The sequence below is a fragment of the Phascolarctos cinereus genome, unplaced genomic scaffold (assembly GCF_003287225.1).
Source record: "Phascolarctos cinereus isolate Bilbo 61053 unplaced genomic scaffold, phaCin_HiC Scaffold_5;HRSCAF=322, whole genome shotgun sequence".
Lineage (NCBI taxonomy): Eukaryota > Metazoa > Chordata > Mammalia > Diprotodontia > Phascolarctidae > Phascolarctos > Phascolarctos cinereus.
Window position 1 is genome coordinate 78,291,509 of NW_027555958.1, and position 17,087 is coordinate 78,308,595.

Here is a 17,087-nt window from a genome sequence, read left to right on the forward strand (position 1 = left end):
TTATCTAATAACCTTGCCTCCTCTGCTCAGAAATCTTACTATCTTCCAGCTAACAAGGCTCAATCTCCTCTATGTGGCTTTCATGACCCTTCACTAAGTTCACCCTTTTGCCCAAATCTTATGAGGGGGAGGGGAAGATAATGAAAAAAATTGGAATCTGGGTGCCTGGGCTGGTGCCCTGTATTCTCATTCTGAATCTATTAGAAACTGTGTGACTTTAAGGGAAATCACTTGACTTCTTTGTCAAGAGAAATCCATTGCTTCATACTTCGGCTTCCTCATTTACAAAATTAAGATACTTACATAATACCTTACAGTACAGAACAGCAGTTCATTGAAGGTCTAAGTAGAAGAATGAATTTGACACACAGTATTGTAAGCACAAGAGACATGAAGGACTTAAGGAGCTCTAGAAGGCCTTGTAGATAGTGTACTGGGCCTGGAGTTAGGGAGCCCTGAGTTCAAATCTAGCCTCAGATACCAGCTGCCTGACCCTGGGCAAGTTGTATATATCTCTACATACACACACACACACACACACACACACACACACACACATGCGTACATATATGTACACATACATATACACATCCATGTGTGTACATACATGTACACATATACTTTATATTTATATGGCATGTACTATGTGCCAGGCACTGTGCAAATTGTTTTATAAATATTATCTTATTTGATCCTCACAACAACCCTGGGAGATGGGTGCTATTATTATTCCCATTTTGCAGTTAAGGAAACTGAGGCAAACAAAAGTTAAGTGACTTCCAAAAGGTTGCACAGCTAGTTAAGTATCTGAAACTGGATTTGAACTCAAGTTTTCCTAGCAACAAACTGGTGAGATAGCAATGTGTTTTTATACCCATTTTACAGAAGAGGAAACTGAGGCACAGAGAGGTTAACCTGCTTGTCCAGGGACACACAACTAATTAGGGTCAGTCAGGAACAGAACCCAGGTTTCCTGCCTCTAAGTCCTGTGCTCTCTTCACCACACCCTGCTTCTTCTTACAGATCCCTAAACATTGAGTGTGGTTGCCAGGGGGAGTAACTAAGGCTTTCTGAAACTCATTGGTCAGTCCCTCGACAGAGACAGAATGCTGTGGGTGATGGACAGGATCATAGGACTGACTCAGGATGGTATTTATGTCCCCCAAATGACCTAATATCGTACTACCCAACTGCACAGCCCTACTCTCCAATCAGGTTTATGGTTCGATGAGAGATTGTAGATCCTGGTCAAAGCCTGTATTCAATGTCCAGCAGAGCAGAACACTTCAGCCAATGGCAGCTTTATTGAGGGATGAGCCCCACCCTCAGAAACCCCACAATCAGCAGAGGAAAGGCAGGGCAGGGTTGGGGATGACTTAGGGCAAGATGTAGGAGACCCTTTAAAAACGTGGGATCATGGGTCAAGGGTCAGTATGTGAATGGTAATGAGGGTCAATGACATCTTTGCATATTAATAAAGGGCAGGGATATTAAAATGAGCAGGTGGGGTTGTGTGTTAATAAAGGGGCATAGCCAGCTGATTATCAGAGAAGTGAAGTTCCATCATAATAACGAGGAGGACAGGGACACTTCGTGTGTTGATCTCAATGGGCAGAGGTTGGGGTGAAGAAGGGCAGTCAGGTAGTAGACAGGGCTGGGACTGAGAGACTGTTGTGACCCTGGGGGCTCTCTCCATAGTTCCTCTTCTACTGTGGCTGTTTTTCATACTTCAACGTCTCATAAGTCTCCTGGTTCCGGGTACTCAGGCCCTAGGACAGTGAGTTAGGGATTCATCAGGGGACCAAGACCATCGTTCCAAACCAAGGTGAACTTCCCACTCCCCAATCCCCCTACCACCATGAGGACCATAGCCCTCCCAACAGCCTACCAGTCAGGCACCCTTAACCATGCTCTTCCCCAATGCTCACTCTTTGTTGATCATTTTCAAGATTCTCAATATCTTAAAGGAGCCAATCCCTTTAACCCACTCCTATGGCAAACAATAATGGCAAGGACCACAAAGTGTCACTTACTGTGTAGACTCCCTCAGATTTCTGTGAAAAGAAAGGATATAGAGTATAAGGGACCCAAAATCCTAGGAATCTCCTCAGTAACCATTCCCCCTTCTTTATGGCCCATGGGTAAATTTGGGATCTTTGTATGGAGGATTCTCCAGCTCATGGGGAGCTCCCAACTCCTATTACTAAGGTAGTAAGCAGGACAGTAGGCAGCACAGTGGATAAAATGCTGGGTCTGGAACCAAGAAGACTCATCTTCTTGAGTTCAAATCTGGCCTCAAACACTTACTAGCTTTGTGACCCTGGGCAAGTCACTTAACCTTGTTTGACTCAGTTTTCTCATCTGTAAAATGAGCTGGAGAAGGAAATGATAAAGTACTCCAGAATTTTTGCCAAGAAAACCCCAAATGGTATCATGAAGAGTGGGCCATGACTGGGGGGGGGGGAAGACTTAAACCAGGTCAGTCTCTAAAGGCTTCAGTGTGCATGGACCTTACTTTGTAATTGGGAATTTGTATCAATTACTTTGTAATTGATCAAAGATCAGAGCTGCAGCAGATCTACCCTTGTGTAGATGCCAGTCAAATGCCTAGCACTTAAGTACCCATACCCATGCTCATTGAGACCCACGAGTACATCCTCCTCAAACAAGCACAAACACCTCCATTTGCCACATCTGATTGCTGGTCTTGAGAATGTCAGGAGCTGCAGTGATATTGCGGTCCCAGTACCTATGGATATTTTTTTCTAACAGGATTTTACGCATCTTCTCCTTTGAGTCTCCAAACTCTGAGGCTTCCAGCTTCACTGAAGCTAAGGGTTAGCAAAGCCAATAATAGCTCCTGGGTATTGTGGGGTGGAAGATCGGGGAGTTGGTCCATACCTCAAATCTGGCAGCTGCCTTTCGCACCTGGATCTGAGGGAAGGGGAAAAAGAAAGCCATCAGTGTAGACAACGTCCTCCTCCACATAGCCACCTCATCTCCTCATGGACAAAACGGATTTCCCTTCCCCTTTTCTAGTATGTGATCCCTACCCACAGCAGCACTCCTACCCCTTTCTGCAGACCCCGGTACCTTGAGGCGGCAGTAGAGCAGTGTGAGGACAATGCCATAGGTGAACAGCACAGCGTCCAGAATGTAACAGAGCTGGGGCTCGGAGAGAGCCGCTGAAAAGGGCAAGTCACAAAGTCAGAGAACTTCAGGGGTCAGAGGGACAGTTGAGGGGGCCCTGAGGGGAGGAGCAGAGAGAAGGGAGGCTTTCTCCTTCTCTAACAGTGTACAGGTTTCACTATCAATTGGTCAGGACGGGTTGGGAAGTGAGAAAGAGAGTGAGCCTTTCAACACAGTCGAGTTGTCTTCTGTACTCTCTCTGCTGTTGGCTTTCCGAAAGACTGCTTCTTCTAGCGAAATAGGGCTTCGGTATTTCATCTTCTTCCTCTCATACCCTAAGCATGGATGTTTCCTCAGGCTCTGTCCTGGGCTATTTTGTGCCCGATGCTTAGAAGCTATCCTAGAAATGCTAATTAGTGTTAGCATTACTATTCTTTTCTTGATTCTGTTTTGCTGTTGCTGTTTGTTTTTGTTCAGTTGCATCCAATTCTTCCTGACCCTGTAGACCACAGAACACCAATACTGTCCATAGGGTTTTTTTTTAGCAAAGATACTTTCCTTCTCCAGCTCATTTTACAAACTGAGGCAAACAGGGTTACACGACTTGCCCAGATCACACAGCTACGAAGTGTCTGAGGCTAGATTCCAAACTCAGTTCTTCCTGACTTCAGGCACAGCACTCTATTCGCCACCTAGCTGCCCTTTTCTTTTGGTAGTCTCATTCATTCCTATGGCTTCATTTTATAAATATTTTCTTGAAGATTTTTATGTCTTTTTTACAATCATTTCCCAATATAATGGTCACCCCATTGAGCCTTCCCTTGTAATAACAACAAAAACAAATGAACAAATAAAACAATTAAGCAAAACCAATTAAACAGAAAGCACAGCTTTGGACCTTGATTCAAATCCTAGGTCTGACACAACACTTCTGTGATCTCTGGCAAATTGCTTAACCTCTCTGGGTTTCGGTTTCCTCTAAAACCCAGGAAAATAAGGGCGTCTTCTAGATGACTTCTGGGGCCTCTTCCAGATCTAAATCTGTAATTTGGTTTTACAGACAGGATGTGCAATATCCTATACCTACGGAGGAGGGATAAGGTGTTCCATCTGTTCTCCACCTCAAGATTAATGAATTCTTAATTAATTAATTAAAAAATTAGAGTTCATTATCTTTGTCATCGTGTATATTGTTCTTCTGGTTTACTTACTTTACTCTGCATCATTTCATACATGTCTTCCCATATTTCTCTGAATTCCTTATATTCATGTCTTCCATTACATTCATGGACTATGCTTTGTTCAGCTGTTCCCAATTAATGGGCACCCCCTTTTGTTTCTAGTTGTTGGGGGGTTTTGTTGTTGTTGTTGTTTTTTGCTACCACAAAAAGGGCGGCTATAAATGTGTGTGTGTGACTTTTCTTTCTGACTCTGAACTCTTTAGGGAATGAGGCTTGACTTCTTTTATCACTGCTATGTGACTCCCATATCTAAATGTAGATACAATTGATTAAAACAACTTTCTGGTTGCCATAATAAACATCTGATGCATTGTTCAATGGTAGAACTTCTTTCACTTTAAAACATTAAATGTTCAATCTCTTTTACTCTCAGTGACTTCTAACAACAAGTCACGTATGCTGGTGTGAGTATAGTCACTTGTTTGCAAAGTGTAAAATTTAAGTGTGAGGACTGACTTCTGTATTATGTTTTGAAGGTAATTGTGTATCTTTAAAGTAGTTTGAGTGCTGAAGGAAGCCAGCATGTGAAGAGGTTGAAAAGACAGAATTTGAATTGGTTCTCCATTTTGAGAACACCTACTTAAGTTGCTGCTTTCAAACCATATATCTATCCCCAATTTCTCTCTTGAGTTCTGATTTTACTTTTTTTCCCTCATTTTACTTTTCTAAGATAATGCTGGATATCTCTATATGAATGTTCTTCCAGCACTTCAAACTCAATGTGTCCAAAACTGAACTTATTGCCTTCTTCCCCCAAATTTGCCCTCCCTCCTAACTTCCCTATTTCTGTTGATGACATCATTATCCTTCCAGTCAATCAGATTCAAAACCTGAGTCATCCTTAACTCTTCTCACTCCCTTCTAGGTATCCTCTATGGTTCTTCCAGCTCTAAATCTATGTACTTATGGACATCATCTCTCATATGCAATCAGTTACCAAATGTTATTGACTCTTTTTATAATACTTCTTAATAAATGTTTACTGACTGAAATATAAGAGCTAAGTGAGTTGAGGAGATTTTTATTCCATCCTTATACTTCTATCTGTAAGGTATTTCCCCTTTCATATGTGGGCATTTTGGTTGCTGAAAGGAGAACAATAACATTTGTGCAAGAAATCAGATAGAGAAGAAAGTGGTTTTAAATTTTTTTCTAGACAGAAATCTCTTTTCTACCTCTCTCCTCCCTCCTCCCTCCCTCCATCCCAATGAGAAAAAAAGAAAAACAAAATCCTTGTAACAAATATGCATAGTCAAACAAAGTAAATTAGAACATTGGCCATGCCCCCCAGATATGTGTCTGTACCCATCTTTGACAAAATGTACTGAAAGGACCTGTCTGAAGGCAAAGCACTGACTGAGGAAACAATGGCCCTGTGGTCCATCAGTTCACTACCATGCATTTGTTTTCAGAGGTTTGAACAATGTAGCTGATAAATTATAAATTAAATAACTGGAGACTACAAGAAGACTATATATGGATTGTTGACGTAAAGGTGGAATTTTCTGAGATTCATGTTATAACTTAGAAATGGTCTCTGCTTACGAGAAGACCCATTTGCAGCATTAGAAGACAAGAACAGAAGATCAAAGGAGTAGGACATGACTGGTTGAAGAGAGAATAAAGGGAGGAACTTGGCCATAAGAAGAGTATGGGACAGAAGGCACAGGTGGCAATGAGAGGAGCTGCTTACAGAAGACAGTATACAGGAATAAATCAAAGCTGACAGGATCCAGAACCCATGCTAATTAGAAAAGTAGCATTATTTGCTTTATGGAGAGCTGATTGGCTGGAAGAAGGCAAGATTGTCCACCAGCACCATTTACAGCCCAACAGAGTGGAAACCTCTCAATGGTTTGCCTGGGTTGCCCTTTACTGCTCTTTCTATCTTGAGCAGGAAAAACAGAGAGGGAAAGATAGGCTTTGCACCTGCTTTGTTGTGAGAAGAGGCATAGTATGAGAAGAGGTCTAATTGGACAAAACAGAATACCCTGCTATTTGAAGAGCTGGCTGGGGAAAGGCTGCATGCTTTTATCATTATCTGCAGTTTGAGAGTGAGAAACTCCCCAGAATCCCAGATCTGAGAGAAGTATGGCAGTTCTCAATCTTCGGGGAACTACTTACTACTGGAAGGGCTTAATGCTTTCTTAGCACACTGACAAAGATGGCTGTTTGCTAAACGTGCTTCTTGCTGCTTCAGCAACTTGAGTAGACAACTTGCTCAACAAATGACTCATGGTGTAAATTGTTCTCTAAAAGACCATGGACACTAAATCCCAATGTCCAGAATTATCAGTTGCTCTAGGCATGTGGATTTTCCTAAGCATGTGCCTCCCTCCTAGTTTCTAAAAGTAGATGCCCACTTTCCCCCACAGGTACACATCCCTCCATGCGTGGAACCCAGATTCATGGACGAACTATTATATTTTGATATCTCCTGCTCTAATCCCTGTCCCAAATCCCTTTAGTATAAGGCTTTCTCCTTATCAGTGGAGATGAAGGCACTTCCAGATACAAAGGGCAGGGCAAAATTGGTGAGAGGTAAAAACTTCAGTTCTCAGGAAGTACCCCTTTTGAACTCTCCAAGCAAGAGTCCTCATTGAATCCACCTTCAGGACTTTTCAAGTGAGATTTTCCCCTTTGGGGACTTATCAAGGGACTCATGAAGCTTCAATTCTTTTCCTAGCATTGAGTCACTTCAGGTGCTCCTGGCTTCCAGTTTAGAGAGAGGAGATGGAAGAAGCCAACTCCATTTCAGGTTGCTGGAGGAAAAGACTATGGGAAGACATGAGAGAAGCCAGAAGGTTTCATCATTCCCTATTTCTTGTCTGCTATTCTAGAGACTTTGAGGAGCCTTTCCTTGGATGAGATCCAGGACCCTCTTTTTCAGTTGAGCTGACTTACCTAGGTCCCAATGTGAGAGCTTCTTCACTTTGTGTTGTCTGGTATATATCCTCCTGTGTATACCTTCCCTTCTTTATATTCTGCTAAGATGTGGATTAATGGGTTTCTTTGTCATTGGTTCATTGCTCACTGTGGAACTGGTATTGGGTGGGAAAGGAGTCATACCTGGGGTACAGAGCTTGGGCTCTCTCCTTCCCCACAAAACGACAAAGCCATCAAAAGTTGACTTAAACTCAATCATATCTCCTAGACAAATAATACTTAAGGGAGCAGACAGATATACTTCTAGTCTGGTACCCCCTCTCTCTGAAGAGAGCAGAGTGCTGGCTTCTGGCCCCAACTTCCTCCTTCCCCTCCTGACAGGAATGAAAGTCTCCCTTGGAGAAGGGTCAGGGGAGAAGAGGCTAGAGATGTCTATTCTGCCTCCCTTCTAGCCACACATGACAGTCTCCTCCCCTCTTCATTCTGCCACACTGCTTTTGCTCTCCATTGAGTATACATTATCATTATCCTTTTACCATCTGTTGTATAGATGGTATGACTTTTTCTGCTTTTGCTTTTTCCTCCCGTCTTTATCAGGTGATCTGTTCCTTCAAAATTCGGCTCTTCTTCTTGTCTTTTAATGCCTCTAATTAGGCCTCCTCACGAGCAGTGGCCTTCTGTAGCTCATGGTATGAAACTCAAAAAGTCCAACTTTCTGTCAGGCATGAGCTCAACAATAATTTCCCCATAGTCCTCAAATACCTATTTGATTTATAGTTTATCAGCTATAGCCTCTGAGGCTTGGAAAACAATTATATGTAAAGAACCCGATGGAGCACAATGGCCTGTAGCCATCATTTCCTCAGTCTAAGCTCTGCCTTCAAACAGATTCTCTGAGTACCTTTATCTGAAGGGCAGTTCTTTCTCAGGTCTTCTCTTCAGAACAGTCTGAGGGGAGCCAAGATGGTAGGTTAGGGGCAGCCACCCAGCTAACTCTCCCAACATTCCCCTCCAAGCAACTTTAAAATACCACCTCAAATAAAATTTTGGAGTAGCACAGCCAATAAAAGGTGGAGGTACGAGATTTTTCGGGCCTAAGAAAACTGAAGATTTTGGCAGGAGAAGTCTGTGACACTGGGATGGAGGCCTGTCCAGAACCCACACAAGTGGTGGTGGTGGCGGCAGCAGCAGTAAGGGTTTGGACAACTGGTCAGAAAGAGATTATGGGATTTAAGACAACTCCAAAAGACTCACGATGGAAAATGCTATCCACATCCGGAGAAAGAACTCTGGTGTCTGAAAGGTGCCTGAATGCAAATGGAAGCGTACTATTTGCTCTCCTTTTCTTTTGTGGTTTTGTTTTGTTTCTTCTTTCTTATGGTTCCTCCCATTAGTTCTAAATGTATAAAAATATATACAGAAGCTCTTTTTGTGATGGCAAAGAACTGGAAAACGAGGGGATGCTCATCAATAGGGGAATGGCTGAACGAGTTGTAGCCTATGATTATAGATGGAATACTATTGTGCCATAAGAAATGATGAGGGGGGTAGTTTCAAAAAAACATGGCAAGACATATATGAACTGATACAAACTGAAGTGAGAAGAACCAGGAGATCCCTGCATACAGTAACAGCAATGTAATGATGATCAACCGTAAAAGACTTGGCTACTCTGATTAGTACAATGATCCCAGACAATTCCAAAACTCATGGTGAAAAAATACTATCGACCTCCAGAGAGAAAACTGATGAACTCTGAATGCAAACTGAAATATAATTTTCTCATTTTTAAATTTTTCTTGCTTTAAAAAAACCTAGCTACTATGGAAATATGTTTTGCATGATTACACCTGTATAATTAATATAAGATTACTTGCCTTCTCAGTTGGTGGGGAAGGGATAGGAAGAAGGGAAAGAATTTGGAACTGAAAATTTTAAAAGAATGTTAAAAATAAGTTTAAAATGTATGTCTTTTAAAAAGAACACTGTTGTTCATGTAAAAAAATGTATGTCTCACTCTGCATCTCAAGTTGATCATCTCTGTCAGGAGGGAGGTAGCATGTTTCCTCATGGGTCAATCAATCAATAAACATTGATTAAGTGCCTACTATGTACTAGTCACTGTGGTAAGCACTGGGGATACAAAGAGGCAAAAGACAGTCCTTATCTTCAAAGAGCTTACACTCTAACGGAGGAGACAACAAGCAAACAAATATATATAGAGTGACCTACATGTAGAATAAGTAGGAAATAATTAAAAAAGAGAAGGCACTGGAATTGAGAGGGGTTGGATGAGGGTTCCTATAGAAAGTGAGATTTTAGTTAGGACTTAGAAGGAAGCATTTGACTCAGTAGTCAGAGTTGAGGAGAAAGATCCTTTCCAGGCATTCAGGACAGCCAAAGAACACGCCCCTGAGCCAAGACATGGACTGTCTTACTATTGGGACAGCCAGGATCCCAGTGTCACTGGACCAGAGAGTATGAGTTGGGGAGTAAGGTATAAGAAGACTGGAAAGGTAGGAGGAGGCTAGGTTAGGAAGGGCTTTGAACACCAAGCAGAGCATTTTATATTTACTCCTGAAGGCAACAGGAAGACACTGGAGTTTACTGAGTAGGAGCGGCTGAGATGATCGCACCTGCATTTTAGGAAAAATCACTGTAATGGCTGAATGGAGGATGGACTGGAGTGGGGAAACACTTGAGGCAGGCTGACCCACAGTAGGCTTTTGCAATAATCAAGCCATGACGTGATAGGGTCTTGTACTAGAGGGTTCTCTGGAACTGTGACCAAAAAGAGAGAGAGAGAGAGAGAGAGAGAGAGAGAGAGAGAGAGAGAGAGAGAGAGAGAGAGAGAGAGAGAGAGAGAGAAAACCATGTTTTCTCCTCAGCATTTTATCTGAGACCGTATTTCTTCTCAAGATGATTTGATCAGTTTTCCTCACACAACTGTTCTTTATACACCTCTTTCAACACCAAAACGTCCACATACAGAAGGGGGACTACCTTCCACAGTCATTTCCTCCATTTCAATTATACCATTACTATGCTCATTCAAGCCAACCTCTCATTACCTTTCCCCTTTGCTACTGTAGTGACTTTGTAAGTGGCTCCCTTTCTCCAGGCTTTCCCCTTCCCAGACCATCTTTCACAAATGTACCAAAATAATCTTTCAAATATTTTAGGTCAAACATATTACTCTTCCATTTCAAAAACTCCAGGCCCTTTGAGCCAATCCAGTAAAAGACAAGCCTGGCATTTGAGGACCTCCATAACCTGGCTCCACCCTGCCTTGCCAACCTTATTTCAAATACTTCCTTCACTCCGATATTTTACCCTTTTCCCTCTGTGTCTTTCATTCTTCTCCTGATGCCAAGCCATTAGTAGCAGCTATTTATGCAGCACTTTAAAAGGTTTTTTTTTTGTTTGTTTTTAGGCAATTGGGGTTAAGTGACTTGCCCAGGGTCACACAGCTAGTAAGTGTCAAGTGTTTGGTCTGAGGCCACATTTGAACTCAGGTCCTTCTCCTGACTTCAGGGCCAGTGCTCTATCCACTGCACCACATAGCTGCCCCTAGCACTTTAAAAGTTTACAAAACATTGTACATACTTTACCTCATTTGCTCTTCACATCAATTTTAATGAAGTAGAAGCTACAGGTATTATTATCTCCATTTTACACATGAAGACACTGAAACATAAAAGATTAAGGTGGAAATGACAGCTGAGAAGTGTTTAGATGTGACACCCCTTTCTGCATGGAGTCAGAGAGTTATGTGTTTAGCTGTGACCCCTGAGGATCTTTGCAGCATTTGTTCTATGGGTGCTTTCCCCTATGGAGTCAGGGAGATTTTGTGTGTGTGTGTGTGTTTTAACTTTTTACCTAGAAGGCTCTCCTTGATAAACCGTGGAGACAATATGAAGACAGCAGCCACAGAGACGTTTCTTGTCATTGCTAGAATGAAGGTTCAGGAAGATAGAACCAGGAAGAAAAGCACGAAAAGATCTTTTATGAAGAAGCAGTTTAAAACTTTATCTTACAAAGAGGATTTAAGAGAAGAAACTTTATTTAATACATATCTTGAGAAACCCCAAGTAAAGCAGTACTAAGTTTCCAGAGAAGAAGAATCAACTATTGATATTTTGAGAGTTTGAAGTAACTCTCTGGAGTATGCTTATATTAACATAATGTATCATTTTATAATTTATTATATAATGATAGTAAATAGAATGGATTATTTAACATGTTAGTAAAATACATTATCATATTATTTCATTTTTATTAGTATGATATATGGCATGTATAATATGCCATAAATATTTAAATATATGTTGTTATGACTATAATTATTTTAATTATATGATTCATTGCACAAGTATGATATACTCTATAACATGTGTAGTGTTTATATGAACATATACATACATGTACACACGTGTACACATATACCTATGTGTGTATAGTTGTATGTTGTTAATGTTTATGTTGTGTGTGGTCATGCATGTGTCTTTATGCTTGTTATCAATTCCATTCACCAATAAATTACATATTTGGCAATTTTAATATATATTTAAATATATGAATGGATGGAAATATATATGAATGAATGCATATTTTAAAATATGAATGAATAAGCATAATTACTCAGGGAAAGGAAGTTTCTCTAGTTCATTGAATAATTAATATTTAATGAATTGGAGTGGGGGGCTCAAACTAATTCAGTAGTGAGAGATTTCAAATGTACTGAAGAGAAGTAAATTAGCCAACAAATCTAATGATCATTAGATTTCTATTCTATTCAGGATTAATAAATTAAATATATAGCAATGAGTCAAACTGCAAGATGGGTTTGGATGACCCCAGTGAGTATGAGTGTGGTCAGACTCCAACCATCTACAACCTGCTATTATCATTAGTCATCATTAGTATTATCAGTTATGATCAACATTATCAACATAATCTCAATCCTAGAATAGATGTGTATACATTATTTAAAGAAATAGGATTATTATGGGGGCAGGGGAGGAATGAAATTGTATTTACTTACATATACTCATGAGGAAATTCAAGAACCAGAGATGGGAAACATGACTCAATATTTGGGTAAAGGTCAAGGGAGGGAGAAATAGAAATGATGCCACTGAAGTATACTACAGATCCCTTAGAAAGAGGAAATAAAGAGTTGGGAAAAACAGATCATAAGCCTGGTTGAGAAGCATGAGATGGTAGTGATGGGGGACTTCAATTTTCCAGATAGGTAGATGAGGGGAATGCTGTTCCCCTAGACTTTAGCAAAGTTTTTGATAAAGTATCTCATACTACCCTTTTGAAGAAAATGGAGATATGGATTAGGTGATAATATGATCAATTGGATTCACACCTGGTTGGTGGCAGAACTAAAAATGTGGTTATTAATTATTCGAGTCCACATTATAAGGAGTATCCAGTGGTGGTCCCCAGGGCTTTATGTATGGTCTTGTGCTGTTTAATCAATTTTGTGGATAACAGCATAGATGGTTCCTCAATTTGCAGGTGACATAAACCTGGGAGGGAGAGCTAACACACTGGCCAACCAGAGTTGGTATCCAAACAGGATCTTGGTAAGCTCAAGCATTAGGCTGGATTTAACAAGATGCAATTGAACAGGGATAAATGTTTTGCAATTTGGGTACAAAAAAATCAACTTCACAAGTATAAAATGGGGGAAGACCTGAGATCTGGGGGTTTTAGTGGACCACAATTTAATATGAATCAGTAGTGGGATGGGGCAGTCAAAAAAAAGCCAATGTGATATTGTACTGCATCAAGGAACTTCCGGGTTCCTCTTCCAGAAAGCTGTGATAGTTTCACTGTGCTCTGCCTTCATCAGATTTCATATGGAGTATTGTGTTCAGTTATAAGCACCAGAGAGGGTCCAAAAGGTAGCTGTAAATAACCTTGAGTATATGACATCTCATGAAGGAACTGGACATGTTAACCTTGGGAGAAGACTCAGGGGCAACATGATAGCTGTCTTCAAGAATTTGAAGAGCTGCTATGTAGAAAAGGGACTAAGCTTAATTAGGGAAGGCAGAGGCAAGAACAATGGGTCTAAGTTACAAAGAAGCTAATTTAGGCTTGATGTGAGGAAATAACTTAACAATTAGAGTTGTGCAAAAATGGAATTATTTCTCAAGAAGTGAGGGTTTCCCCCTCCTTAATGGTTTTCCAGTAGAGGCTTGGGGGGTACTTCATAATTGGGGTTTTTTTGGGGGGTGAGATGGACCAGATGGGCCATTAAGATCCCTCCCATATCTCAAATTCTATGATTATATCAATGTATACATTAAAATTCTGTGTGTACTGCATTGTCATATTATTTATCATTGTTAAGACACTTCACTTTCATATATTTACATAGTGTTTTGAATTATATTTCAAGGTAGGTAGAGTAGGGATTTTATTTTATTTTTGTTAGGACCTATGATTTTATCAATGTGGAGAAGTTTTCCCACCGATATAAGTCAGCAATTCCTCTGTAACATATGGGCTTAATGGGAGTTTCCTGGATCACTGAGAAGTTGACTTGCCTGTGGTCACAAAGCTAGGATATGCCAAAGTTGGACTCTAACCCACAGACACAAGCTGCTTCTGAATCATGCCAGCTTTTAGAAATTGTCTTTTATTCTGAACTTAAACTCCAAATAAAATGAGCGTTTCAATTTAATCCAGTTCTGGTCCGTTTCCTGAGCTTCAAGCCCGCATTGCAAACTGCTTATTAAACATTTCAAACTGGACGTCCTTTAGGCATCTCAAACTTAACACATCTAAAGCTGAACTTACCTTTTCCCACAAACTATCCCTTTTTCTATTTCTGTGAAGGGCGCTACTATCCTTCCAGTCACCTACACGCACATACTCAGCATCATCTTTGACTCTTCACTCCAAATACCCAGTTAGTGTCAATCTTATGTCTACCACCAACATATTTCTCATCCCCTTCTATTAACACAATTTAGGCCCTTATTACCTCAACTATTATAATGGCTTCCTAACTGTGCTCCCTGTTTTAGATCTCCCCACTCTAAGGTATCCTCCACACAGCCAGTAAACAGACTTTCCTGAAGCATGGACTGACCATATCACTCCCCATCTCAGTACATTCTAGAGGCTCCTAATTATATATAGGATCAAATTTTCACTCCTCTGTTTGCTATTTAAAGCCTTTCACAATCTGTCTCCAGCCTTCTTCCACATTATTCCCCTTCACACACTCTTTGTTCCAGCCAAATTGGGTTTTTAACTCTTCCTCATGCATGACTAGCCCACCTTCCCTCTCCATGCCTTGGCATTAGCTGTCCCCATTGCCAGGAATGGAGTCATCACTTCACTTCTTGGAATCCCTGGTTTTCCTTCAAGACTCGTCTCAAATGAGACCACCTACATGAAGCCTTTCCTGATTCCCAACCCTCCCTTACCCCCACAGATGCTAGGGTCCTCCCCCCAAAACCTACCTGGTAAATTTTGCAAGTAATACATATATATGTATCCTCTGATAGAATGTAAGCGACTGAGGACAGAGATTGCTTCATTTTATACACAGTACTTAGTAGACAGAGGTCTTTAATAAATGCCTATTGCTTGATTACCAGGTTGGACAGTTTGGGAACCTCAGTCATGGCTTTGGAAATACTTAATCTCTCTGCCTCCTGCTTGTGGGCTGTTATCAGTATTTTATAGCCATTTTACTTTCTAAATTTATTTTCTCTTTACCCACTGGGGGGAAAAATAAGTCTAAAACCATTTCTGTCAAATTTGATAACATAAGTAATTTATAGAGGGAAGGGGGAACTAAAGTTCCGTCCTAAATCCCCAGGCTTTCCCCTGGATCTTTTCCTTCTTACAAATGGTGAAATTCTAAGGCATCACTGAGCACAATTCTCCCCAAGGGACTCATCAGTGTTCACTGGGCTGAGACCCAAAACCTCAGCTCAGAAGGGTAGGGCAAGAGAGTGCTAGTGACAACTTCAGCCCAGAAACCACAGTGTTTCTTACTAAGTCCTGTGACCTGTGGCTGATGTGGCTGGACAGGAAGGATATGTATATTAGGGGTAGGGAGGGAGCAATTTGTCTATTATTGTTCATCTCTTAGCCTTGGCCCCATCACTTCCCTCTAAATAAGGATCACAACTGGGAACAAAAAAACAATTTCCTGGTTTTTTCATCTCTGGGGCTCCCCAACTCTCTCAATACTAGAATAGATGGAACATGGGGTGAGCGATAGAGCCAGGACCCAGAGAAATGTGTAATTGTAATAATAACTGACATTTTAAGGAGTGTCTTAAAGATTACAACATATATACACTATCTGGTTTGAACCTCAAAACCAGCCTGTAAGGTAAGTACCATGGTTCTTGTGTTATGCTCATTTTACAGAAGAGGAAGCAGGCTGGGAATTTAAGGGACTTGTCCAAGCTTACAAAATCCTCAGAATGTGAACCTGTCTTCCTGACTTCCAAGTATCATACTCTTATCTTCTATGTCACAATGTCCTCAGCAGCTCAGTTATAGAGTTCATGGAAGGTGCCACAGTCAAAGCTTCCATTTCCCCAGCTGCTCTAGCCTCCACTGACCGCTCAGAGAGGGAAAGCTAGGCCAGATTTCTGGACAGCTACCTGCTGACATAAACTAGGCTACAGTAATGGCCTGAGCTTCCTCCTTACTGCTCCCATCACTCTCTAGTGAGAGACTCTCCTCAATATAAAAAAAAAATCATCCAGGATATCTAGGCTCTCTGGTTTCCTCATCAAAGCACAGGCTATGGGATCCACTTGCCTCTAATTCTCTGCCCCCTGCCATGCCCACCACTACCCCCCTCATGTTTCCCAGCATCGACATCTCAATGACGGCTAAGACATTACAAAGGACCTTCAAGGTCCCTGAACTGAGAAAGTCTCAAGAGATCTTGCTACAAGCACGCCCCACCCCAGCTTTCCCACAAATGCTGAAGAACCTTCAACAAGAGGGAAGGGGCCCTTGACTCTGTCTCCCACCCTTACCCTGCAGTTTCCACCACACTGACATGTGAACCAGTGGCTACAGGAGGTAAGAATCACTCTTTACTGTCAGCTCCTTCTCTCTATGCCAAGTATAAAGCCATGGACCCCCACGGCTCCCTAACTACACCAGTCATTCTCCATCACAGAGGCCAGAGTGGCTAGTCACCTCCTGTGGGACATTAAGACAGAAGGTGAAGACAGGGCCGCGTAGAAGGGCACCATTAACTCTTGGTCCCTTTTTAGTCTCATGAAACCCAGAGGGAGGGAAGAAGACACTGATAGATAGAGCCATCTGTCACAGGAACCACAGATAAGCATTTGAAATGGGACAGAAGAGACTAGAGCAAGGTAGAATCAAAAAAAACCCCATCAGAGGCACAGGTATTTCACTGCGAAGCTCACACCCATTAGCTCGTTCTCCGTCCTATGCCACTACACCCTCTGTGAACTGATCTCTGCTTTCCATGGGCCTCGAAGGCCCATGTCCTTTCCCCTCACCACTCCCCACATTCAACTCACCGGCTTCTTGAATCAGAAGCAGCAACAGCAAGACCACCACTCGGGTCATCTTGGGCAGGGGCTCGGGAACCACAGGCTGAGATCTGGGCGCTCAGCTGGTTGGTTGGCTGGCTCCTCACAGTTGTGTTCAGCAACTCCCTGACCACAGTTTCCCCCCTTCCTGCCCCGCCTCCCCCACCAGCTTCGGCCCCTTCCCCTTCCTGCAGTACAGGCTGGGCAGCTCCCGGAAGGGCCACATCAGACAGCAAGGATGCCTGAGTGTGGCCCATTTGCAGAC

At 41.8% G+C, this 17,087-nt stretch overlaps 1 protein-coding gene across 1 annotated transcript; it reads right to left on the minus strand.

The window, feature by feature from the left end:
• Positions 1–1,285: 1,285 nt before the first annotated feature.
• FCER1G (Fc epsilon receptor Ig) lies at positions 1,286–16,969 on the minus strand. The gene is made up of 5 exons (XM_020972007.2): positions 16,811–16,969; positions 3,094–3,185; positions 2,902–2,934; positions 2,034–2,054; positions 1,286–1,769 (listed from the first exon to the last, which is right to left on the minus strand). The coding sequence occupies exons 1-5, from the start codon at positions 16,857–16,859 to the stop codon at positions 1,707–1,709; spliced, it is 258 nt and encodes an 85-aa protein (XP_020827666.1). The 5' UTR covers positions 16,860–16,969; the 3' UTR covers positions 1,286–1,706.
• Between the last annotated feature and the right edge of the window lie 118 nt (positions 16,970–17,087).

What these genes read in the sequence shown, in the direction of transcription:
- FCER1G (XM_020972007.2), bottom strand. Translation starts at nt 16,859, where the DNA reads ATGACCCGAGTGGTGGTCTTGCTGTTGCTGCTTCTGATTCAAGAAGCC. An exon ending in TGCTCTACTGCCGCCTCAAG is followed by an intron (nt 2,935 to 3,093) that starts GTACCGGGGTCT and finishes CCCTTCCCTCAG; the next exon opens with ATCCAGGTGCGAAAGGCAGC. An exon ending in AATCTGAGGGAGTCTACACA is followed by an intron (nt 1,770 to 2,033) that starts GTAAGTGACACT and finishes TCACTGTCCTAG; the next exon opens with GGCCTGAGTACCCGGAACCA.